Raw genomic sequence first — 25,252 nt, 5'->3', positions numbered from 1 at the left:
ATTTTGCTATGATACATATTTTTTCTATATATTAATACGTGAAGCAAAAACTTTGTACCCCTTTTTACGAAAATTGCGCGGACGGAGGAGTATGAAATTTACCACACTTATAGAGAATATACAGAAGGAGTGCAGAATATTAATATTTTTTTAAATTATGCATAAAAAATACATTTAATCAATAAAAAAAGATGTGTGGTGTCGTAGGACACCGGATAGGAACGAAGTTCCTTATTATAAAAATATTAATTTTAAGTTCTATTCGAGGTATAAAGAAAATAATTATTCGTGTATACATTTTTTTTATGATTTTTTTATTGATAAAATTAAAAATAATCACAAGGGTCAACCACTCCGTGGTGCAATGGAGCAGCCTCGCCCTGGGGGAACCGCCTGCATGATCACGGTATCCCCTACGCTAGGTAAGTATGATTTGGCAAGAGAAATACGAGAACGTCTATTAACTGTGTAACATCTCGTCGCCGCGATTCAGGAATTGTTTAATTTACGTCCAGCGGCATCTGCTGATAACAAACTAAATAGAAAACATCTTACGTTACGAACGTTTTTTCCCGGTTAGTGTACCACTCCGCATCGTCCCATAAGGAACTTCGTTCCAAAAATACATTACACACTCTACCATGTATTTAACACACATACACATGCATAGTATTTGTTTATTTTCTTATTCGACCACTGTGCTAGTAATTTTAAATTCGTAACACGAAGTTCAAAGACAACAAACTACAAAACGAATTGAAATTGAATCCGTACTACTTATCCGTACTACTTATGCAGTAGGTAGCGGCATGGCTCTGCCCCTGGCATTGCTGAAGTCCATGGGTGCTCGAACGCTCGTCTGCCTACAAGGGCAATAAAAATAAATAAATAAAAAGTGTACATACCTATTATTTACTCACAATATATATTAGATTGGTGGACGAGCTCAGAGCCCACCTAGTGTTAAGAGGTTACTGGAGCCCATAGACATCCACAACGTAAATGCGCCACCCAGTGCCACCCACCTTGAGTTCTAAGGTCTCAGTATAGTTACAATAATTGTTAAACTATGTTTGTTTGTCCTTCTTTCAGGTCGAATCGTATCAACGGATTGACGTGATTTTTTAGAGATTTCATTATAGGTCAGGAGACTGGCATAGGCTGCCATTTATCCCAAAAAACATCTCATTCCCGCAGGAAACTGTTTTATTACTCTCCTTAGCTAAATTACGTGGCACTTTAGAAAAATTAAGTAACAATTTCCCTTGACACTTTCTCTTGACCCTTTGGGCGTAGCCGCAGATAACAGCTGGTAATATTATATGCGGAAGAAAGATAAACAATAAAAAATGTGTGCGTGTACTAGTGTACACACGTAAGAAGTGAAACTTATTTATAGCCTTATTTTTCGAAAAATGATCTACATGCAACTTTCTAGAAATTGGTTAAATAAAGTTAAATTAGATAAAGTTTAAACAAAAGGATTTTATTATCATAGACATGAATACAAAACAGATGGCGCGTAACGGAAAAATGTGACGCGTAACCGAAAAATGTGACGGTAAATTTTTTTCCAACGCCGATAAGGAAGTTTCACTTCAATAGTTTCACAATTATTGTAACTATACTGAGACCTTCATTAGAACTTACATCTCAAGGTAGATGGCGGCATTTACGTTGTAGATGTATATGGGCTAAGGTAGCTACTTAACACCAGGTGAGCCGGGGGCTCGTCTACCCACCTAAGCAATTAAAAACTAATAAATAAAATTTACATGCCGAATATTTAGGCGAGCTTACGTTGCTCAATCTGAGAAACTTGCTAGCATCTGCCCTAGCGAAAGCAGTGTTTTGCTGAATCTATCACCGGATCGGAAACGCGACCCACTGAGAAGATCCGGCGAGAAAGTCAATGGTCTGTGTCTCTCGGTTAAGTGGCACGACGAATCCTTTGTTGCCTTCGACGGGTTTGATGAGAACGGTGGTCGGTACTTGAAATGCCTAAAACAACCGAGAATGGAAGCCTGCCTATATGCTTCTGTCCGCATTATCTGAATACTCACGATTCTTATCGAAAACCCATTTTTACCGACAGATAATTAAACAGTGATTCACTGACCTATCATAGCCCGGGCTTGTCGTCTGCCATTTTCTTTTTATCTTTGTTACACAAATCTTTGACGCAGTGAGATGAACTTCAGCACGTGAAGCACCTCATGATCGAGAACATTCTGCAATTTTCGGCTGTCGTCCCCTCACGTCCTTCTTCGAAACGAGGTTTAAATAAAGTCTCTTGACCTTGGAAAGTGTTCTTTGGAAAGTGTGCCCTTGGTATTGCTAATATCCACGAGCGACGGTGACCATTCATCGTCATGTAAGTGACATGCTCGTTAATCTACACGGCAATGAAAGAGTCCAAACCAGCCACCGTGGGCTTCAATGTTCCTGCTCTAGGTATACCACGCGAACAAACTTGAAAACATGTCTCTGCCTGTAAAGTTCCCGTTTAATATTAATACAGTAGATTTTCTTTATTGCTTAGATGGATGGACGATCTCACAGCCCACCTGGTGGTAAGTGGTTACTGGAGCCCATAGAAATCTACAACGTTAATGCGCCACCCACCTTGAGATATAAGTTCTGAGGTCTCAAGTATAATTACAACGGCTGCCCCACCCTTCAAACCGAAACACATTACTGCTTTACGGCAGAAATAGGCAGGGTAGTGGTACCTACCCGCGCGGACTCTCAAGAGGTCCTACCACCAGTAAATAATACCATAATATTATATAATACAATAATATTATTGCTGTTGAGCATAGTCTATTAAAGTATAATTAAAGTCTAGTTCTTATAAATATTTATGTATTTCTATCAATCAAAACATACACGTGATATTAGTGAATCTCTTCCTGCGCAGTAATAATTTTTCAATGCTCTTCTTGAAGAAGTCAAGTGTGCGGGAGCCAATAAACCTTCAAAGACCAAGAAGTTTTTCAAACTTTGGACAAAGTAGAAATCTACCGGCGCAACGTCTGGTGATTACGATGGACGACGCAAAACTTCTTCTTAGTGACCCTCTGTAGTGCGGTATGAGTTCGAGCCTTGTCGTGTAGGAACAACGTATTGGTATTGGTCTGATTGAATGACCATTTGGCTTCCTAACTTTGTGATGAATTATACCGGTAGTAGACCACCAAACAGTGACCATATCTTTTTTAGGGTATAGTTTTCATTTGGAGCGTTGCTTAAGTGCTGAACCTAACTATCATGATAACTGCTTACGATTCTCAAAAATAATACATTTTTCATGTTCAAAGTCCCTTCGTTTCTATCTCTGACATAGATAATACACTTAAGTCTCTGATAAGCAACGTAAGGCAAACTGTAACCATAGAATTAAATTATGAGACTATAACGCGTTCCTCGCGCTGCCAATCGTTCAGTTCGTGCAATACCCACTTATCAAGTTTTTTTACCTTGCGAATTCAATGCAAGTGGACCAATAATATTTTGATGCTAACGTTAAAGGCTGCTGCTAACTTAATGGTAGATTGGGTAACGTCAGCTTCCATTTTAATTAATTTTACCACTACCTTTAATTCGTCGTTGTTAACTACTGTTTTCTATCAACCACAGGGTTCATTTTTTTAACAACATGGCAACAAAAGAAACATCAGAAGGGTTTTAACAAAATGACAAAATCATTACGCAATATTTACTTAATTCACTCCAACATTAGAGAATATTGAAGAAATAAAAAGCTGCGCGGCTAAAACCTTTCGCTTTTATAATTTAGGAAACTTGAAAGTTGAAATTTGAAATCACTGTACAGTCGAACGTCAATGTCAGAAATTAGTAACCTCAAAAGTAAATAAATTCTTGAGATTGTTCAGTCAAATTGTGCTTAATAAAAAAATAATAAACGATTAAAATGAAATAAAAATATATAGCTATGACAACTCAATATAAGAAATTTATCAAACTCATAGCTAAATGGCCATTGGATGTAACTAAAGGAGACAGGTAAGTCTACAAATTAGATTACACAATAGATTATGAAATACACAGAAATAATAATTACTTTCCTATAAATTCATTGACAGAGACCTTGGTAAGTTCATCAGGGATAGAGTTAAATTTGTTTTTGAATCGCCAGAGAAGCATAATTTAGATTCTGAATACTGTAATCGCCAATATCAGGCGCTAAACCGACTGGCCGACAATCATTACAGAAATAAATATAAGAGAACCAAATCTAGTACAGCTACTGGTTTGAGTACTGAGGAGTGTAACCTGATCCTATCAAACGAGGTACTCGCATATCTGAAGGAACAAAATAAAGGATTTTTCCGAAAATTTTTAGGAAGATCTTAGAAATGATTTTCAGGCATTTCATACGCACGGTATTCAGGCGGACATATTGCACAGAATATGTCAAATATAAAGATCATACACCAGTAATGTTAAATGAGGCATTGAAATACTTAAAACCTCAAGATGGTGAATTGTATGTAGACATGACATTTGGCGCTGGAGGACATTCCAGAAAAATTCTGGAATCTGCTAACTGTAAATTAATTACCTTAGATAGAGATCCTGTTGCATATGAAAAAGCAAAGAATTTAGCAAAAGAATATCCTAATAGAGTGATCCCTTTGCTAGGAAGATTCAGTGAACTGCCTTCCTTGTTAAAAGCTAATGAAATTACACAATCTTCCATAGATGGGATATTATTTGACTTTGGTTGTTCATCAATGCAATTAGAAACAGCTGAAAGAGGTTTTTCAATAAATAAAAATGGTTATTTAGATATGAGAATGGATGCCGGCAGGGACCCTAATCAAATATCTGCTAGAGAAGTCTTGGCTACAGCAAGTGAACAAGAACTATATAAAATATTCAAAATATATGGAGAAGAAAAGAAAGCCGCGAAAATAGCACAAACTATATTACAAGCTCGATATATGATTAAAAATATTGAAACAACCGAAGAATTAGTTGACTTAGTTAATTCATGCTGCCCTGATGAGATCAGACTGGATAAACTACAAAGACCTCAGTCAAATGCCACAAAGGTCTTCCAAGCATTACGTATATTTGTGAACAATGAGTTAAATGAAATCAATTATGGCATGGTGTTGTCAAAATATTATTTAAAAATTAATGGTAGATTAGTTACAATAAGCTTCCATTCATTAGAAGATACAATTGTAAAAAGGCATATCGCTGGCAACATAATCAATGAAGTAGCCAACCCAGTGCCATTGCGGTACTTGAACCCAACTTTAGTGCAAGATAAAAGTACAATTGAAGAATTTTTGGATACACCTTGGAGGGCTTTAAATAAACATGTTGACGTGCCCACAGATGAAGAAGTCGAAAGTAATCCTAGAAGCAGAAGTGCCAGGCTACGAGCTGCAATTAAAATAAAATGAGAGATTATGAAAGAATAGACATTTATTACAGTTGACTAAAAAGTGTTGGAGGTGACTCTTATGCATTCAACATGTACAAATTAGGCACTGAAACATTAATTCTAGTATGTAGTATATATGTAGCTATTTATAATAAACAAAATAAAATTGTTTTCATATAACTTGTTTAACTTTTTAGTTTTATATGCTCACAATATGGAGAAGGGCTGGGATAATAGAAAACCATATTCATCTGGCCTCCTGGTTGATTGTTGCAAAAGTAGATTGACAATATGAGATAAAATTGTGCTCTACATGGCAACACTGTTTAGTGCTCATTAAGGCAAACCTGTATGTATCTTCTGGTTGTTATTACTTACTTCAATGCATTTTGTAAATTTTATGAGATTTCATGTATATACACTAGCATGCAAGTTTTTCCTTCGTCACTAGCTGTAGTATAAAAATCACCCTCCTCCAGTACCAGTAATGATTTTAACAAATGATATACAATATTTGTTTTTTTATGGATTTAAATTGTTCATCAAATATGAATATACACATATGTATATAAATATAGACATCAAGGTAATCACAACTGCAAAGTCAAATAAAACACTGTTTACGCAAGTATCCTTTATTGATCTTACAAGTGAAATATAATTTAATACTACTATTTGAAACTAGAGCCAATTGTTTCTGTCTCATTTCCATAACATTAAATTATATTGCTACACCTATTATTTAAAATGTTAACTTTATCAATCCTCAGTAACAAACACTAAAGGATCTAAAATGCAATTATGTTAAAATATATCTCCAACTACAATTTTAATCAGACTAGACAATATTTACAATAATAACATTACTATTAGCAATCTGCTTATAATTTCTATGTATTAACACACAACAGAATTTTACATTTATAATTATTATAAAATTTCAACTTGATTCTCCAGATAGGCCGAAATATATTTAAATACAATAATTTTATTAATCAGACTATTTATAGACAATATGATTTTATTGTTCTCTATAACTCAGAGCGTTCCTGTCTCTCCATGTATTGTTATACAATATTTTAAAGACAGTGACGCCCCTGGCTGTTTATAATAGTAGTACGCTTCCCAGCAAGCTATTCCCGTATCAGGCAAACATTTATATCATGAACAGCTTTTGTTTCCTCTTTATATCTGTGTTTACTATATATCCTGGTTCTGATAGTACAGTGAATCCTAGTTTGGGGCAGGTGACCTTGTTTGATTTGCCCTGATTATTTATCTATTTAATAATGGTGGTTATGATTGTTAGCTGTAGACAATAAGAAAAGTTCTTTGATTCTAAATTAGTGTAAACCTACTCTCACTAAATTTGAAGTAAAATGCTGTGGTAACCTCGTTATTTCTCAAGTAACACAAGTAAGTAAACATTGATTTATGTAAATATATTGAATTAAATTGAATTTTGTTTACTTCGAGGTCACTAACCTTTTACACATTTATTCATAGCAATCTCTATGTCAACACAGAACTAGGGCCAACCACTCCTAACTGCAGAAAATATATTTCTTTAATATTCCATATTTAAAACCATTTTGTCTATGAATCGGGTCTTCTCAATGACTTATGAATTAAAGTCTAAACTACAAATCAAATTACAATTTGGACCTAGAACTAAAAACGTTCATCGCGATGCAATATAATAATATGGATTATTATGCCTGATTGAAAAAAAATTGATACATATATGACATGTTTAGACATTTTACTATATTAATATAAAAATATATTTTTACTATAAATTAATAATTATTATGCAACAATATACTTTTAAAATATGTAAATTATTTTGTAAATTGTTTTTCCTAATTTTGTTCTTTATAAATTAGGCACAATGGTGTGGCAATTTATTTCCAAGTAATATGAGACCTTTTTAATAAAGGAAATAAATTATTGAACAAAAATTAGCAATTATTTAATGAAAAAAAATTTCGGTTTCATAAAACAAATGTCATCGCATCCTCAATCAAGTATGTTTTAAAAACCTTGGATTGCAGCTAAAATCTAACAATCTTTACATTATAGAGTAATACATTACAGAAGTTAGAGTATTATTTATATAGGACGTTATATTATCGAATTTATACCAAAAAATCAGAATGAGTCGAATACACCGACCGGTTAATATTTTTATTTTATTCGCTTATTAAAAGATAGCCAAGAAATACAGCAAATCGCTCAAAATAAAATTTAAATTTGCTCAGAAAAAAGGAAATTATTTTAAAATATGCTACACAATGAACTCAGCAGAACACCGCTATACAATGTAGTAAGCAAATTAACGAACACCTGTCTTACAACTTAATATGACAATTTTAATTGTTACTTCAATCTACTCAATAAAATTCTTTACTATTATTTAAAATGCGCGGATAAAAATTGATTTTAAATCAAACAAAAAAAAACAACTTATAATGTGTGCATGTAGAAACATGTAGCAATTAATTCAAACACTCCACACGCTGGAATGTGGCCGAAAGGTACAGGTAGCGTTGGCATTTTTTTATTTTTTTCAAATGCCATATTACGGCAGTGGCAATTAATACGTAAATATTTAAATAGCGATATCGCTGCAATCAGTTTATTATATTTTTAATAATTAATCAGTTTATTATTATTACATAACATACTTTACATTTCTTGTTATGTACATTAAAGAGTTCATATATTAATATTAATGTGGAAAAGCAAGCTCCCAATAATGGAACCGTGTGAAATTATATCGAAACTAATAACGTTATATCGTAAGGGAATCGTATGATTCAAATACATTATTGCACTCTTGTTTGAGGTTATAAATTGTCTATACGGCTCATGAAGTTGAAGAAAATGACTTCATAATTTACAGCCACGATTACAAATGAGGAAGACAGAGGATCATGTTTTGTGATAATTGTGGTACAGAAATAATCCGCGTAAATAGCATTAATTTTTATTATTATTTAGAATGTTTTAGTTTTGCATGAATTTTTGCATAATGTAATTTTTAAATGATACAATGTCGACCATAGGTGAGATATATGGGAATTACACAACGACAATGTCAGAGACATGACAAGTTACGTTTTCAAGGATCCTGCGAGATATGACGGACTCCCGAATTCTCTGCGTGTTCTTTACGTAAAGGTGTGTATATACTGTTAGCACATGTTTGGACGACACGTCTGTGCCCACATTGAAAACAACTTTTTTCACAACTTTTCAAAACAGTAACCATATTTTTAGTATGAAATTTATTTAATTTATTTTCACGTTATGGTTATATTTTTTTTACATAAAATTACTGTAATTACTTCAACTATAATACATTTAATTACAGTCTAAACGTGTTTCTATCATGGTTTTGTAAAAACGAAGTGGCAATTACAAAAAAAATTAGGAGGGTAGTTTCCAAATAAATACGGGACTCTCAACATTCGAAACGTTGTAAAACAGTATACATTGCGGGCTCGCCACAGCACAAGAGAAAGCCGCTATCATTAACATTTAACACACCACAAAAGTTGTGGTCGTGAAGTTCAGTAAGCTTTCACAGATGATATTCACAATTTTCATTGGTATCGTGAACATGAACGTTCAATACTTAACTACCCTCAAACGCAAACTGTCGAGCATCTGGCCAGGGTCACTGCGGGCCTACGCTCTAGCGCGCGTCGGCGTCTTCGGGCTACGTCCTCTGCACGGACGAGAGCACGTTGGCCTTGGCGCGGTCCGTGGCCGCGGCGGCCGCCTCGCGCATCTCCTTCAGAGACAGGGCCATGCCGGAGGCGGGGCTCGCGGGCCGCGGGTACATGCTGTGCAGGACGTGGTTGAACCCGCTCGCCTGCGTGGAGCCCGTCATACGACATTATTGCACTGTGTACGTGCTACTACCGTTCCCAAACTGACCAACTGGAATCAGCTGGCTAGCATTTAACACTCGAAAATATCGAACCATGAAAATGCAAGCAAAAATTCAAGAGACATATCTCTTTTGTTTGAAACGTTTTTTTTTTCTTTCTAATGCAACGAACCAAAAACAACTGCTCGTTGACGTCACGATGTGAATACCAGAGCCTCGAGACACGAGCTTGAAGTTCTGTAGTGTCTTACCTTCAGATCAAAGGTTCGGGTGAGAGTTCGGTATCCGCCCATGCCCGTTCCGCCAGTCAAATCAGGGGACGGACCATATTACTGGTGGTAGGACCTCTTGTTAGCCCGCACGGGTAGGTACCACCGCCCCCTGCTATTTCTGCCGTGAAGCAGTAATACGTTTCGGTTTGAAGGGTGGGGCAGCCGTTGTAACTATACTGAGACCTTAGAACTTATATCTCAAGGTGGGTGGCAGATTTGCGTTGTAGATGTCTATGGGCTCCAGTAACCACTTAACACCAGGTGGGCTGTGAGCTCGTCAACTCATCAAAGCAATAAATAAAAAATTGGAAAGAAGCTAAAGAAGATATGCTTCATATTCTTTACGGGACTCACCATCTGCGAGCAGTTCTTCTTGAACCTTTCGATACCGAATGCCCGTATGGCTCGCGAGAAGCCGAAAACCTGCGAGTCGATCCACGCCGAGCGCTTGGCCACGGTCTGGCCCGGACCGGCTGACCTGTACTCTACTCTCTCAACTACACTCTGGAATGCACATCGCTCTTATTATTTAGTGAACGCCGAGTCCAACTGCTTGTTGGTTGCAGCAATATGAATACCGCGGATGTATGATCCATAGATGAGGGATTTTAAGAGTTGATTGTAGATCATGGATAGTAAACAGAGGAGACTGGAGAGACTCATAGTGACGGGTAAAGTGGATGGAGGACGATCCGGGGGGGTCAGAGCCAAAAAAGATGGAGTAAACAAGTGTCCGAGCATCTTGACAAGAGATTGAGGCACGCACTTCACTATGCCACTGACCGACATAAGTGGCTACAAGTTACAAAATAAATAATAGTTTAAAAAAACTAAACAGATACGCTTTTATAGAAAACCCAACTAAAAAATAGAAAATAAATTTTAATAAATTTGAATTAAAAATAGTGTAAAATAGAGTCAAAATCATGTTCAAAGATTCCGTTACATACTAACATACATACGTCTGAAGCTAATAAAAGCGTATTAAAAACGTCACAGGCGGACGCATCACGATGCTCAGCAATGAGCGATCGACTGAAGGAGGAAGAGGAGGAATAAACAGTCACTGCGTAAATATGATTTATTTAGTACTAGCGACCCGCCCTCGCTTCGCTAAGGGAGCTGTCATTTATTATTGATTATGAAAATAAGAGGGTAGATTCCTACTTCCTTAACACTTATCGTTTTATTTTGGGCAATTCTCACTATATCTTCATAAATCATAGCCTATGCGTTATTCTGATGTGTCAGATATATTATTGCAGTTTCATTAAAATCCATCCAGTAGTTTTTGCGTAAGAGTAACAAAAATACATCCATACAATTTTACAAACTTTCGCGTTTATAATATTAGTGGGATTGCACATACGGAACTCCTAATGCAGTATTTTGAATGGTTTTTGCAGGTTGAAGATATAATAAAACTAGAATTGCATTTATAGAATTGCGTTTATAATATTATTAGTACGATTAACAAAACTCACCATCACTTTAGTGTACCCTAAATTTCTGGTGTATGTTACGAGAATCTTCTTTTCCGGATCAACGACACTCTCCTCGATTATTTTAACGGATTTAGAGTTGAAAAATCTGAAACATAAATTAAAAAAAAAACAATATTTTTACTGTCATCTATGGTCTTGAATGTCTTACGCTGCTTACTGTATAGAATAAAAAAAAAAAAAAAACTATGGTATTCCAGATTGTAAGTGTTAACCGACGGTCATACGCAAAGGTAATATCAGTATGACAGTTTCTTTTAAAGTAAATATGATCATAGCACAGAAATATTAATGTGGTTGATTATTCGATGAGCTCAAAGTTCATCTGGTGTTAAGTGGTTACCTTCGGCAGCACAGGCGTCACGGTGTCTGTTCAATCAAAATATGAACATTAGAATTATATTGTAATGGTAACACCTAAGTTCTGAGTTGCTAATTTTAAGTTTGGCGCTTGGCAACCCTCTCTTCCGTTCCAGCCTTTTAGCCCCGTGAATGGCAAGTTGTAATTTAAATTAATAAAATTAGAATAATCGCAAATATTCAATATACAAGCCTGTATTTTATTTATACAGTGCCTGTTCCACCGACCCTTAATCCAGTTGAAACGACTAGTTCACGACAGAAATTCAATTATAAACGCAAGTTTATTAAGAGGGCACGAATATAGAAACTTTTACATTTATATAAAATTCAAAATAGACAAACTCCTCGGCTTTCGGTACGAATCATTTAGAATTAAGTTTATGTCAACCGAGTAATATATTGTTACGCCGGTCAGAATAACGCCATCTATCGCCGAATAGTCGAACGAATATCGAAGGATCTAGTAGCATCTAGAACGCTCGAGAAATACAACGCCATCCATTGTCAGATAGCGGAAACACACGACTCGACTTTTGTGGAATATTCTCAACGATTCTAGGTATCGTGTATTATGACTTAATTAAAACAAATTATATTATTTTCTAAAATGAAATTTTACAATATCCATTGTTTCGTATGTTTTCATTTTCGTGGTCGCGTTCGAAGTGTTTAGTGACCGGTGACGAGAAAAAATGTTATCTAGCTCAAAATTAAATCGTTAAGCTGTTTTCACTCAAGTATTATAAATAAACTAGCTGTACCCGTCCGCTTTGCTGGGCATTTAAAATTAACATTATTATTTCTCAACCCCACAAAGATTCTCATCATTAACGCCCCCGCAATTCGTGTAGGGAGTCCAACACTCATAGAGATATTAGCCTATCTATTAAGTACATGTATTTTTTAAATGGATACCAAGTTTCAAGTCAATCGGATGCATAGTTCAGTAGTTATAACGGAACATCCGTAAAACCACTGTAGATTTATATTAATATAGATATAAATAAAAAACCAATCAACCTATCATTATTGGAACTATTGTTTTCTATAGCTTGTCCAACGCACCGAGATGCTAATAGTAATAATGAAACAGAATTTATTAAATTAATTACAATTATAACTAATGATAACTGTCATTACATAAACACGGGGATCTGTTATCTATTATCGTACATTGTCATGAAATCGGTTACATTGCTTATATGTGTATGTGTGTGTGTGTGTGAACACTATTGTATAAAACACATCACTGATAAGTATTAGTAATCTTTCTTGGTTTTTTAAAAACTTATCATGTTTTTACGACCACACAAACAAGTAAAACGCATTATTCATTTGTAAAATACCGATAAAACTGCAAGAACTCAAAATACTGTTAGTTCATTGTGTGTCAAATGAAACGCAAAAGTCTAAATATTTTTTTAGAAGAACAGACGGTAGTTGCACAATATTCAACTGTGGACATGTATAAGCCGCGCCAATAAAGAAACGAATCGAGAATGGCGTCTATGTACCTGCACTGACAGATGGTAGGGTTAACATATAAAAAGAAATATAGAAAGAAAAAGTTGTTTATTGTAAAAAAATATAAAAAAAACAATTGAGAATGTACTTTACTTTATGCCCTGGCAGAGGGGGAGGTGAAAAAACTCGAACGCAACAACACAGTCAGAACTGATATTTTTTTCTTCGTGTCTTTAGCAGCAGCGGAGGATCCAGGGGGGAGGGTCATGGGGGTCATGACCCCCTCTGAGCTAGTTCCAGGACTTGAACTAACTTGGACTAATTGAAGAACATCATGATTTATTTATTATCTACTATTATCAAAATTAAATTATAAGTTCTTAACTTGCCCACGACTATGTGACCCCCTCCTGGCGCCAAAGCTGGATCCGCCCTTGTTTAGCAGAAAGACAGCAATAGTTTAGAGTGAGAGCGCATGATCGCCGCCGCCATTTTAAATTCGTTTCTTTATTGGCGCGGCTCTCTTAATCGTTCCGGGAAACTGTAAAGTATCCGAAACGTCGGAAACAATATAATGACAGTACAAAAGGCAAGGTTAAATCACGAAAGTATAATGGTACCTTTAAATACATCCTGTTAGAAACCTAGTAAAATTTGTGGTAATAGTTTCGCTTTAGAGGGAATCGAGGTCATAAATAAATAATTTAAGGCCAAACAAACGAAGTTTTCTAGACTAAATAAGTCAACTATAAAAACACCTTAATAAAATCGCTAAATGATATTTGACTGTAACTTTAACCCCTTAATCTGTCTACCCTTAATGCTTTAAATAATAATCATCATTTAATCGATTCTCCGCGACTGTTTCGTGTGACCTTAATTATTATTAATCGCTTTTAGTAATTATTTTCATAATTAAAACTATAAATTCGATATTTTTTTATAGCAAACGACATATCTATACTAATATTATAAGGGTTTAATTTTGTATGTTGATTATACAATTATGCCCAAACGACTCGACGGATTCCGTTGAAATGTCGCAAAAAAAGGAGTAGGTTAACTGGATTAACATGGTTTAATACGTAGCATGATCCGGGTATATTTGATATAACAAAGACGTCAGCGTGTCCGCTGCTTCGTGATTTTACGAATGAACCGATCTAGATTTCGACCGGTAATCAAAATAGACCAAATTGTCGAAATAATCCCGAGAAAAAGTAACGAGTTAATTTGTATCTGAATTATTAATTTAACACGAGGAAAACCGCGAGGCACGTCTAGTCAATAATAACAGTAGATAAATTATGTGACATTGGTATACACGTGATAAACGCATATGCCGTCAAATTACATCTCAATGACGTGCCTCCAATAAAATAAATTAATGAAGTGTTGGTAGGCTCAAGGCCTCCGGTCTCTTAATATATGGTGTGATTTATGTTGTGGTGTTCGAAACATAGCAACCCTATTTTCCTCACCGCGACGGAAGCGGGAGAGAGACGTGGACTTTGGAAATAAAACGACGTGCAGCAACGAAAAAACGCATCATGACCTAGCAAGCGTAGTGTTAATAATACCCGCATAAACTTAAAACCCTTCGAAATCATTCAATCCCGTTTTTGCAGGATAGCCGTCGGAGCCCTGTGGTACGTCAGAAATATCGACCCCCACGACGACCTGGACCTAGAATCCATCAGTAAGTATCTACAGTCAGCATCAGTGCGTCATTTCGAAAAAGCGGCACGACACGAGAACCCTCTCGTTGTCGCCGCCGGTAACTACATTCCCGATCCTGCGGACCAAATGGAAAGCAGTCGACGTCGCCCAAAACATGTCATTTGGGATCCTTCCGATCCACTAACGGTGCTTTTAGGTACCCCAAGCACCGGACATCGTTCTCGTCAAACCTGTCGCTTGCGACGAAGGGCTCGGCGAGTAAATTAACCCACAGCCCACTGAGTTTCTCACCGGATCTTCTCAGTGGGTTGCGTTTCCGATCCGGTAGTAGATTCTGTGAAGCACGGCTCTTGCTAGGGTTCGTGTTAGCAACATCGCCAGGTTTGAGCCCCGTGAGCTCACCAACTAATTCGGCGAATCTAGAATAACCCCTCGAGGTTACTAGAATAGGTAGGAAAAAAAACGCACAATCATTGTCGGTCCCATAAAATGGTGCAAACTTTAATCCGATTGATAACCCAATCTTAAATACAGTCCACTTTTATTCGAATAAGGCTTGCACCCAACATCTCATCGCAACGGCGCCAACATGTGGTATACGCGTTCATGTATGGACTATAAATTTCAACACAATAACAGACCGTGTTTTCCGTTAGGTGAGCTCCCGGGCTTAACCTTAGAGCATTTGCTAACACTAACCCTAGCAAGAGCAGTTCTTTACAGAATCTACCACCGGATCGGTATCGCGGCCCAAAAGTCCGCACCCCGGTAACCATACTCTAACATAACCTAAACATCAGCTGTTGCGTCGAGCGTCGTGGGTTCGATTCCCACATCGGGCAAACATTGTGTGATGAACAGGTTTGTTTGCTCTTTGTCTGGGTGTTTATTGTCTACATAGGTATACATATATTTGAACATTTATAGGTATATTTATCAGTCTCTGGTACCCATAACACAGGGACTCCTAAATTGGGGTCGAATGACCATGCACGATTTGTTTCCAGTTATTATTATTATATGAATTTTTTTTTAAATCTAAATTATCTATTTCTTCAATCATTTGAACCAGAATTCTAATAAAGTGAATCGGCATATGGCCTTGGCAATAATTTTTTTGTATAGATTCGGGCAACGAGTTAAACTAAATCTAATGTCCTATCTATACTTGCCGGGAAGAAATCGTACATGATCGCGGTTATTCCAGTACCTTCCTTCGCCATGACGTATCACAGCTGGCACTTTGTTTATTAGCTGTATCAGTCACATACGTGGCACGATAAGATATACTCCGCCGATAAGTTTATCAACATGTCACATTATTATTAATTGTTGTGGTTAAAAATAGCACAATATTTAGATGTACATGAAATATTTCGCTTATTCATCGGGAGGTCCTTTGAGGTTGTGGAAAGGCATGACTGATTCGGGGCAGAAACAGGCAAGTTGATGCTGCCTACCCGCACTTGCTTTTAATACGTTCGACAATCAGCAAATGTCATTTAACACCAGGTGGGTTGAGAGCTCTTCCAATCGGTAAGCAATAAAAAAATTACGATCACAGTACGTTGGTGTAATACTCAGAGAGCACTCCCGCCTATTCCCCGGGTGAATCCGTCCGGCTATATCCATGACTAAGTTAAAAATCCCACATTTTCTTTATTTTTTTTTATTGATTCGTTGAGTGGACGAGCTCACAGCCCACCTGGTTTTAATGGATACTGGAGCTCATAGACATCTATTTACAACGTAAATGCGCCACCCACCTTGAGATAGTTCTAAGGTCTCAGTATAGTTGCAACGGCTGCCCCACCCTTCAAACCGAAACGCATTACTGCTTTCACGGCAGAAATTGGCGGGGTGGTGGTACCTACCCGTGCGGACGCTCAAGAGGTCATACCACCAGTAAAAATTACCAGCTTTAACAGTCCAACCTGATAAATGTGAAATTCTAAAATCCTCTGCAACCTCGAACAAGGTCTTAATTACAACAACAATGCTTCTTCATAATGCAAACAAACATGTCTAATTGTGGAGGTACGCGGTACAACCTTGAAAGGCTGTTTACAACATTCGTCGTGGTACATTTGCATGACTCAGAATGAACAATTAACGAGTTTCATATATTAATGGTTATGATAAAACGATATTTTTAATGTATTGTTTGCATAGAGAAATTAACGATTTGACCGTTCATCTAATGTTAAGAGAGCAATGACATCAGAATGTGATGGCATTTTCCACCTGGAGACTACAGGTTAACTCAGAATTCACATTATTTGACAAAGTGTAATTTATTTTGTTACTAAATAAACAAAACATTACATGCTTGCCCGTGTGCGTCTTTAAATCTATGGCATATTTCAAGTACACAAAATGAAAGATAGAATAATGCAGAAAAATAACACTTATGTATGGTATTTTTTTTACAAAATATTCACTTAATATAATAAATAGTTTTTTTACATACAATGTAAAAAATTATAGCATTTGATTACTAATTTACTCAATTCTATCTAAGTCATGATTGAACAACTTCTTCTTAAAGTGATTTAACAATCACATTTCGGATATACTCATATCCCAGTAGTAGAAACACATTTTATAAGGCAATAATAAGTCATAGTCATGAAAATTAGTCAATTTTGCAGGTTTGATTTTTATAAACAATGTTACTAGATCATGTGAGTCGGTCATAAAAATATATTTCAAATATACAGAGAAATATTTGTGTCTGCCAAAGGTTTGATAGCCAGCACACTTGAATCACTTAACACCAGATCTTTCTTCGACAGAGTTTTCCCATGTTAGATATTTGGCAAGTTTAAACTTTTCTGTTTATCTCCGGTTGGAAATTTTTGTATAATTAATATACAGGATGGTATGGATTGGCTAAATACTAAAATGAGCCACTCATTCTTTCTGTATTTTTAAAATAAAAAATTTGTCATTTGATTTTTGGAAGTTTATTGGCAAAGAATTAAAACCAATTTTAATAACTATAAGGCAATTTCTTCATAATTTTGAATTAACTACAGACAGCTTTTTAGCCTTAAAAGTTGGAATTGGTTGGTTTGTAATACTTCAGATATTATTACTACTCACCTTTCACCCCATTTTGGAACTCTGTTGGTTTTAGTCAGGAGCCGCTTTGTATAAAGACAACCGTCGCGAACTTGTCGGCTCCATGTATCTTCAGATAGGACGTGAGTACTGGGTGAAACATTAAATTAAGTTCATACAATTTACAGGCATAATACATAATATTTTGTTTCGGAATGTCAAAAAGAACATTGTTAAAGAGCATGACAATAAACTATATTTTTATAGGCTTTTATGAAGTAGTTAAGTTCATTTAAGTAAATTGTGATTTACTATATTAGCAGCTTATTTAAGCTCAAGTGCTGTTAAGTGTGGATCTCATAGACACCACATAGTGAGCTGTTCTACCATAAACCAAAACATAAGGTGGAATTCTCAGTAATGTAATAATTTCTAACTATTCCATCATTGAAAAGAATACAGGCATGGTTTGTGGCATGACTACTCCTATAGTGATGTTATCCAACCGTGCATGCATTCTTTAAGTAATATCTACTAACACTAAAAACTAGCTTGAAGAATCTTCTTTCAAATAATAACAAACAATTTTATTTATAGTGACTATACTGAAATTTTATTGAATTTAATAATCAATTTATTACAATAACAATTGACAATTACATAGAATTGGAAAAGAAATAACAATAAAGAAATAAAAAAGGAAGTTTTAATTGAATTTTTCTTCTAAAGAATCAATCACATAAAGCATTCAAAATCATACAATAATTATATCTGACATTCAAATGATATTTAAAGAACTTTTGTCTATCTGTAGTATGTTCTAAAAAAAAAATACTGACCGGTATTTGTCAGAGTAACAACAATACCGGTTTTAACTTCCTTGATGCACCTTTGTCTTTTTTCATAATGAAACATTTAAAAAAAAACTTTAAAAAATATTTGCTAAACACATTTTAACTAACCTCTGCGGATTTGGGTATCTCCTCCAGTAACCACGCGCAACTTGATCCCAACTGAAGTTAAAGACCGAAGTATTTTCGAAATATCTCGTCATTTTACTGTTTAGACTTCAATGCTTTTTACTTCAATTATATTTGGTCTTCATTCCAAAACAGAAGGAAAACGTCTTATCTTTTCAATACATCTATAGAATAAATGATAAATTACAATGTGTTATTCGTAAACTTTGTCAAGTATCGTATTACATAAATCAAAACTAGGTCAATAGTTAAAATACGAAGTGTTCGGTGATCGGCGCCTGACCCTGGCCGCTAAGGCTTTGTGATGATTGTCACGTACATTATCGATGGGTTGCACAGATGTAAACACCAATACCGCTCAAAAACAAATATTCGAAAAAAATCTTTTGCACTAATAATATTTGAACTCACAAATAATTACATAAACCGATAACTAAGATGTCTGTCTGTCTGAAGTCCTAGCATGGATACTATTAGTAAATAGTGTGTTTTTAACATACTTTGCTAAGTAATATATGAAGTTACTTAGAAACGCACCTGAATGCCGGTTTTTTCCTTCGAAATTTAATCCGGGTGTAACGTGAAATCACCTTCGCGAACTTCAACGTCTATATATAAAGAGCAAAGTGCAACATAGTGTTAGAGCACGTGTTATCATTCATATTTTCAGGTGTTTTCGATAAAATTCTGATTACTGACAGATAATTCGAGAGTCCATTGGTGTTTGCTTACATAGATTATACACTAAATGTTTGCTTACATATTATTGTATAATCTGTGGCTGATAATAAATAGCATAGAGAATATTTGAGAGTCTGTTGCTTATGATCTACACTCAAAGGAAAAAGGGCGGGAACGTCAAAATAAATAGGCGCTTTTTTCAAGTTAATTTTAATTTATTTGGTTTTAGCCCTTTTTTACGACATTGTCTCTTAATTTTTCACTGTGTTAGAGTTTAAAATTATATTCCATAAGTGTGTTCCGTATTAATGGACGATGACGACAGGGGTGAGGGCTTCAGCTCCGCCCCTGTGTCCGCTCCCAAAATAATGGGAAAACGAAGATTGACCTCATCTGAATACGACGAAAGCCGCAAAATAAAAATGACTTTCATTAAAAATAAGCGCGGTCTTTTTAAAGACCACCATGCTCTTTATGAAGACCTTACAAAAAAAGAATACCCAGTGCTTCTTCAGTCAAGCCTCTCGCAACCAAATAACAGAGTCCCAATGGATCTGTTAAGAATAAACAAATCTTTAAAAAATGTTCAAGGGGTACAGTATGTCAAAGCTGCTGGAAACTTTTTGCTAAAGTTTACTTTGGCTGTGCTCGGGATGCCAACGCTTTTTTATTAGATGTAAGCTTTATGGAGTTAAACAATTGGACAGCAAAAATACCTTACGATAGCATTGAGAGTCAAGGAATTATTCGAGCTCCTGTGGAATTAGATGAAGAATCTCTTTTAGTAAATTTAAAAGCTTCATGCACAATACTCGGAGTAAAAAGATTTTTCAAAAAACAAGAGAATGGAAGTGACAAGCCACTGCAAACTGTGCTGGTTACATTTTTGGCGTCTAGCCATCCTGATCACGTCACATACGAGCATATTTGGATGCCTGTTTCGGATTATATTAGACCTGTGTTACAGTGCTTCAAATGCTACAAATTCGGACATGGAAGTGGTGCCTGTAAAGCCACTCAAGTTTGCTCTATTTGTTCAGGCAATCATTTTTATAAGGAGTGCAGCACTCCCAACATCTTCAAGTGCTCCAACTGCAGTGGACCACATTCTGCAGTTTCTTACTCTTGCTCAGTAAAGGCAGCCAAGGTTGCTGAAGTTAAAAATAAGATCATCGGCAAGCAAACATCATATGCAGCCATACTAAAGACTCCTGTTATTAAGAACCCCGTGACCTCTTCTGACATACCTATATCTGCGAAGACCCCTCAAGGTAGGGCTTTAATTTCAGACATTATAAATTCAGAAATTGTCATCAGAACCATTACAAAAACTTTAATAGAATTGTTAAAGAAAAAGGATTCTAAATCCCCTTCTGGACCTATATCTACTCAATTAATTAAAGAAATGCTAGTAACGAATTTTACATCATAAATTATGGATAGTTCTACTCAATCTTATATGCATAATTCTGTTGGTCAGTTTAATATCATTCATTGGAACTCTAGAAGTTTATTTCCTAAATTAGATCAACTTAAAGATTTCCTCAGTAAACTTGACAAGTGTGTTGATATGATTTTATTCAATGAAACCTGGTTAACTTCACATAAAATCATCAAATTACCTGGATTTAATGTTATGAGAAGAGATTCCAACCACCCACATGGTGGGGTTGCTATTGCATTACGCTCTAAGTATAAATTTAAAATAATAGACACAATTTCTCAATATCATTTTCAAAATATTTTAATTACAGTTTACATTAATAATTTTTCTTTTGACATTCTATGTGTTTACATTCCTCCACCACCAAATGGTAAGTTCACTATTAATTTATTGAAAGATTCATGTTCTAAATTTGTTTCAAATAATTATTTAATAATTGGTGACTTCAATGCACATCATGCTTCCTGGAGTTCAAAAGTCAATGATAGAAGAGGTAAAGCCCTTCATGATTATGTGGAAAGTTCTGAGTTAGTTTGTTTAAATGATGACACAATCACAACCTTTGCTCCATTTGGTCAACAAGGAAATGTATTGGATCTAGTATTCGCTTCCCCTGCTCTTAGCTCTAGTTGCACAGTTTCTGTCCTTGATGATTTGCTCAGTAGTAATCATTTCCCACTACTTATTGAAGTCTTTAACGATGCTTTTCTTCCTTCCCATCCTTCCTTTGGCCCGACCACCTCTTCAATAAATCAAGTTGATACACTAGATAATACCTCTTTAGCTAATATAAATTTTAATAAGATTGACTGGTCAAAATTTAATAACTTATGTGAAAGTGAGTTTTCAAGTTTTAGCTTCGCTGATAACCCTCTTGAAAATTATAATATGTTTTTGAGTATTTTACATGATATATTAATGACTTTTGACAAAAAGTGTTACTCGCACAAAAAACGGAATTGTTCCAAAGCTGTTCCTTGGTGGAATGCTGATTGTGACCGCGTAGTTTTACAAGCCAAAGTTGCTTTATTATCGTACAAGCATTATCCAAATATGGAAAACTATATTATTTTCAAAAAGCTGGACGCTTTGAAGAAAAGAACTTTATATGAAATAAAACGTTCAAGCTGGATGAATCTTTGCTCATCATTCAATCGATTGACTTCGAGTAAAATTATTTGGGATCACATTCGTAGATTTAAACACGCTAAACTCAATCATATTTCTCCGTCTTCAAGTTTTTTTCAAAATCCCGCTAATGCATCTTTGTTTTTGGACTCGATAACTGGTTCTGAGAATGAAATTTCTGAATCTAAGTTACAAGATTTTTTTAACAGCCACGGAAAACCGGAGGCTCAATGGATGGTAGATCCATTCCCTATGGGCGAATTTGCGACTGCGTTAGAAAATAAAAAGGAAACCTCCCCTGGTCCTGATTTCATCCCTTATAAAGTAATCAAAAATCTTCCCCAGTATGCTAAGGAAATTTTATGGCAAATATTTAATGATCTTTGGCAAAACAACTGTATTCCTTCGAATTGGAAAACTCAACATGTAGTACCGATTTTAAAGCTTTACAAGGATCCCAACTGTATCAATTCTCACAGACCCATTTCATTAACTTCTTGTTTTTCGAAAATTTTCGAAACTATGTTAAAAAACAGGTTAGAGTGGTTTACTGAAAATAACAACTTAATACCAAGTACTCAATACGGATTTCGTAAAGGTAAAAGTACGATAGATAACTTAAGCTGTTTGATTGGCGATATTAAAAATAACTTCCATAATAATCAATTTACATTAGCGGTATTTTTAGATAATAAAGGGGCTTTTGATAATATAGATCATTCCTACCTTATTGAAAGTCTACATTCTTTAGGCTTTCCAGGACATGTTCTGTTCTGGCTGTACAATTTTCTGAACAAGCGCTCTATGTTTTTGAAAATTAAATCTAGTTTATTTGGTCCTAAAATTTCTACTAAAGGTACTCCTCAAGGTTGCGTTTTATCACCTCTCATATTCATACTTAGTTTAGTACGTTTCATAAAGAAAATTCCAAATACTGTTAAACATTTATTTTTTGCTGACGATCTTGTTCTCTATGTAAACTGTAATGATATTAAAAGTGGTGAATCGGTTATGAATAGTTGTTTGCGTAATATTTACGATTTACTTACTAATTCCCTAAAGCTTGAGGTCAATATTTCCAAAAGTTCTGCAATTTTATTTTCCCAAAATGGATTGCATTACCCTAAAGTTTTATACAATTATGATATTATTCCTGCTCAATCTTTCGTAAAATATGTTGGTCTTTCTCTAGATTTTGATCTTTCGTGGAAAACTCATATTGATGTTATTTGTAAAAGAGCTGAATTAGGTTTGAATATATTAAAATCGCTAACTGGAGTAAAATGGGGAGCTGATCCCAAAGTTTTAAAAACTATTTACATTGCAACAATCCGAAGCCATTTCGATTATGGCAGTATGTTCTTTTCGGACGCGAATTTTTCTATTCTTAGGAAATTAGATATTGTGCAAAATAGAGCATTACGAATAATTACTGGTGCTATGATGTCGTCTCCAATTAATTCCTTGGAAGTTGAGGCTGGTATTGTTCCTCTATACATACGAAGAAGTTTTATAATAGATAATTATTGCCTTAAGCTTATTAGCCGTGATAATCAAGTAACTTACAGGTATTTGAAGTATGCAAATATTCCAAATTATAATTTAATTCCGCTTCCTAATTCTTCATCCATATCCAGTGCCATAACGTACTTGAATTTTGAATTTCAGGATGTGGTATTTTGGTCTACCCTATTGCCTTGTTTCGAATATAACTTTCATGACATGTTGAGAGATGTGGCTATTGATCTAATCAAGTTTAAATCTAAAAATGATTTTCTGGAGTTCCTTGAAGATAAGACTGATTTTGTTAAAGTGTATACAGATGGCTCTAAAACTAAAGATAGAACTAGTTTTGCATTTTTTGATTCGTCCATGAACATAGGATCAGTTTATAAATGTAGCAATTTTTTCTCTGTTTTTTCGGCTGAAGTACTAGGCATTATATATGCTTTAGAGCACATTCGAGTAAATTACTCTGCAGGGGACAAAATTTTAATTCTATCTGATTCAATGAGCGCCTTGCAAGCTCTTAAAAATAAATGTATTAGTGCATCTGTAAATTATTTAATTTATAAGTTAAGAAGTTGTTTGAGTTTTTTGTATTTCAGAAATATATTTGTTGAATTTTGTTGGGTGCCAGGTCACTCTGGTATTGTGGGTAATGAATTTGTTGATAAATTAGCGAAATCTACAAAAGATATAAATATTTCCGATTTTAAAGTTCCGTACTCAGATTTAGTTTATTCAATTAAACAAAATATGATGAAACGTTGGTCTAATTACTTGTCTAAGTCCAGAGAAACGAAAGGTAAATGGTTAGCTGAAATAGTCCCAGTACCTAGTACTAAATCTTGGTTTGATAATTTTAGATTCTTCCCGGGAAGAGCCTTTATATCGATTATTTGTAGATTACGTATAGGCCACGGCCATTTTCCTGCGCATCTTTTTAGATTAAAGTTAAGTGAATCAGCTGCATGTACTTATTGTAACTCTGGCATGTGTGATCTAGATCATATTTTTTTTAATTGTCCTGAATTCAATCAACAGAGATTATTGTTTAATGCATTATGTAAAGACACAGGCTTAAAATCTATTCCTAATTCTATTCAAGGTATTTTAAAGCTTCCACAACTATTCTCAATAGTGTATAATTTTGTACTTCACACTATAGGACGACTATGAATGTATAATTCATGAATGTATCATAGGTCTCCTGCTTATGTGCAAGTTTAATTATTTTTTTATAACGACTCATGTTCTTTTTTGTTGTTTGTTGAAAGAAAACTTGTATTTTTTTATAGTAAGTTCTTGCAATTCATTTTGTCATTAATTTGTTGTTTTCAATCATTTGTAATTGTTTCTTGGTTTGGTTTGTTTCTTTTATTTGTGTTTTTATTGTAAGTTCTAGTTCATGTTCTATTTTTTTTGTAAAATTAGCTTAAGCTGATATCCGTGTTGCCAATGCTTTCAATAAATTAAAAAAAAAAAAAAAAAAAAAATAAATAGCATAGATTATCAAAATTTTCTTTATTTTCCAATGTGGCTACTTGCATTGCCATTATTGCCAGCATCGAGCTTATAAAATTTTCAAGTAGTTTTTTTTTTACGATTGATATATGGTACTACTGGTGGCGCGGAGGCCTTTCCAGTTTCACCATGACAGATGGGCGAGCAAAGGCTCAGCCAGGAGTGGTGGGATTCGCTAACAGCTGACCGAGCGCCTCCAAAGGAGACCTAACAACTGCTTCGCGAATGAATCTACTACGGGTGGGAGGGTGAGGGGAGAGATGTGCTCCGCATTAAACGCTTCACTTTCCGCCCTTTTGCCTTTTTATGAGTTCTGTCTCATGCGAGGCTC

General features: G+C 35.2%; 3 protein-coding genes, 1 long non-coding RNA gene and 1 other non-coding gene across 6 annotated transcripts; 2 read left to right on the top strand and 3 right to left on the bottom strand.

Annotated features, from left to right (window-relative positions):
* Positions 1 to 271: 271 nt before the first annotated feature.
* Positions 272 to 430, bottom strand: LOC119630611 (U1 spliceosomal RNA). The gene has a single exon (XR_005246335.1). It is a non-coding gene; the product is annotated as a U1 spliceosomal RNA (small nuclear RNA).
* A 3,401-nt stretch (positions 431 to 3,831) lies between these two features.
* Positions 3,832 to 5,599, top strand: LOC101740225 (probable methyltransferase-like protein 15 homolog). The gene is made up of 3 exons (XM_004924028.5): positions 3,832 to 4,026; positions 4,107 to 4,370; positions 4,430 to 5,599. The coding sequence occupies exons 1-3, from the start codon at positions 3,956 to 3,958 to the stop codon at positions 5,436 to 5,438; spliced, it is 1,344 nt and encodes a 447-aa protein (XP_004924085.1). The 5' UTR covers positions 3,832 to 3,955; the 3' UTR covers positions 5,439 to 5,599.
* Positions 5,600 to 6,038: 439 nt separating this feature from the next.
* Positions 6,039 to 19,432, bottom strand: LOC101740359 (protein preli-like). Of its 2 annotated transcripts, none has more exons than XM_004924029.4 (6): positions 19,179 to 19,432; positions 18,624 to 18,805; positions 17,704 to 17,811; positions 11,074 to 11,179; positions 9,944 to 10,093; positions 6,039 to 9,299 (listed from the first exon to the last, which is right to left on the bottom strand). In XM_004924029.4, the coding sequence occupies exons 2-6, from the start codon at positions 18,713 to 18,715 to the stop codon at positions 9,144 to 9,146; spliced, it is 612 nt and encodes a 203-aa protein (XP_004924086.1). In that variant the 5' UTR covers positions 18,716 to 18,805; positions 19,179 to 19,432; the 3' UTR covers positions 6,039 to 9,143. The 2 variants fall into 2 exon arrangements, with proteins under 2 accessions (XP_004924086.1, XP_037876184.1); XM_038020256.2 differs by having other exon boundaries at positions 18,961 to 19,184.
* Positions 19,433 to 22,129: 2,697 nt separating this feature from the next.
* LOC134201440 (uncharacterized) lies at positions 22,130 to 24,915 on the top strand. Its single transcript, XM_062676201.1, has 2 exons — positions 22,130 to 22,492; positions 23,563 to 24,915. Exon 2 carries the CDS (start codon positions 23,617 to 23,619, stop codon positions 24,574 to 24,576), a length of 960 nt encoding a protein of 319 aa, XP_062532185.1. The 5' UTR covers positions 22,130 to 22,492; positions 23,563 to 23,616; the 3' UTR covers positions 24,577 to 24,915.
* On the bottom strand, positions 22,829 to 23,602 carry LOC134201443 (uncharacterized). Its single transcript, XR_009976735.1, has 2 exons — positions 23,461 to 23,602; positions 22,829 to 22,874 (listed from the first exon to the last, which is right to left on the bottom strand). It is a non-coding gene; the product is annotated as an uncharacterized LOC134201443 (long non-coding RNA).
* Positions 24,916 to 25,252: the final 337 nt, after the last annotated feature.

This window comes from Bombyx mori, chromosome 25, assembly GCF_030269925.1.
Source record: "Bombyx mori chromosome 25, ASM3026992v2".
Lineage (NCBI taxonomy): Eukaryota > Metazoa > Arthropoda > Insecta > Lepidoptera > Bombycidae > Bombyx > Bombyx mori.
This window is presented reverse-complemented; position numbering and strand designations above follow the sequence as displayed.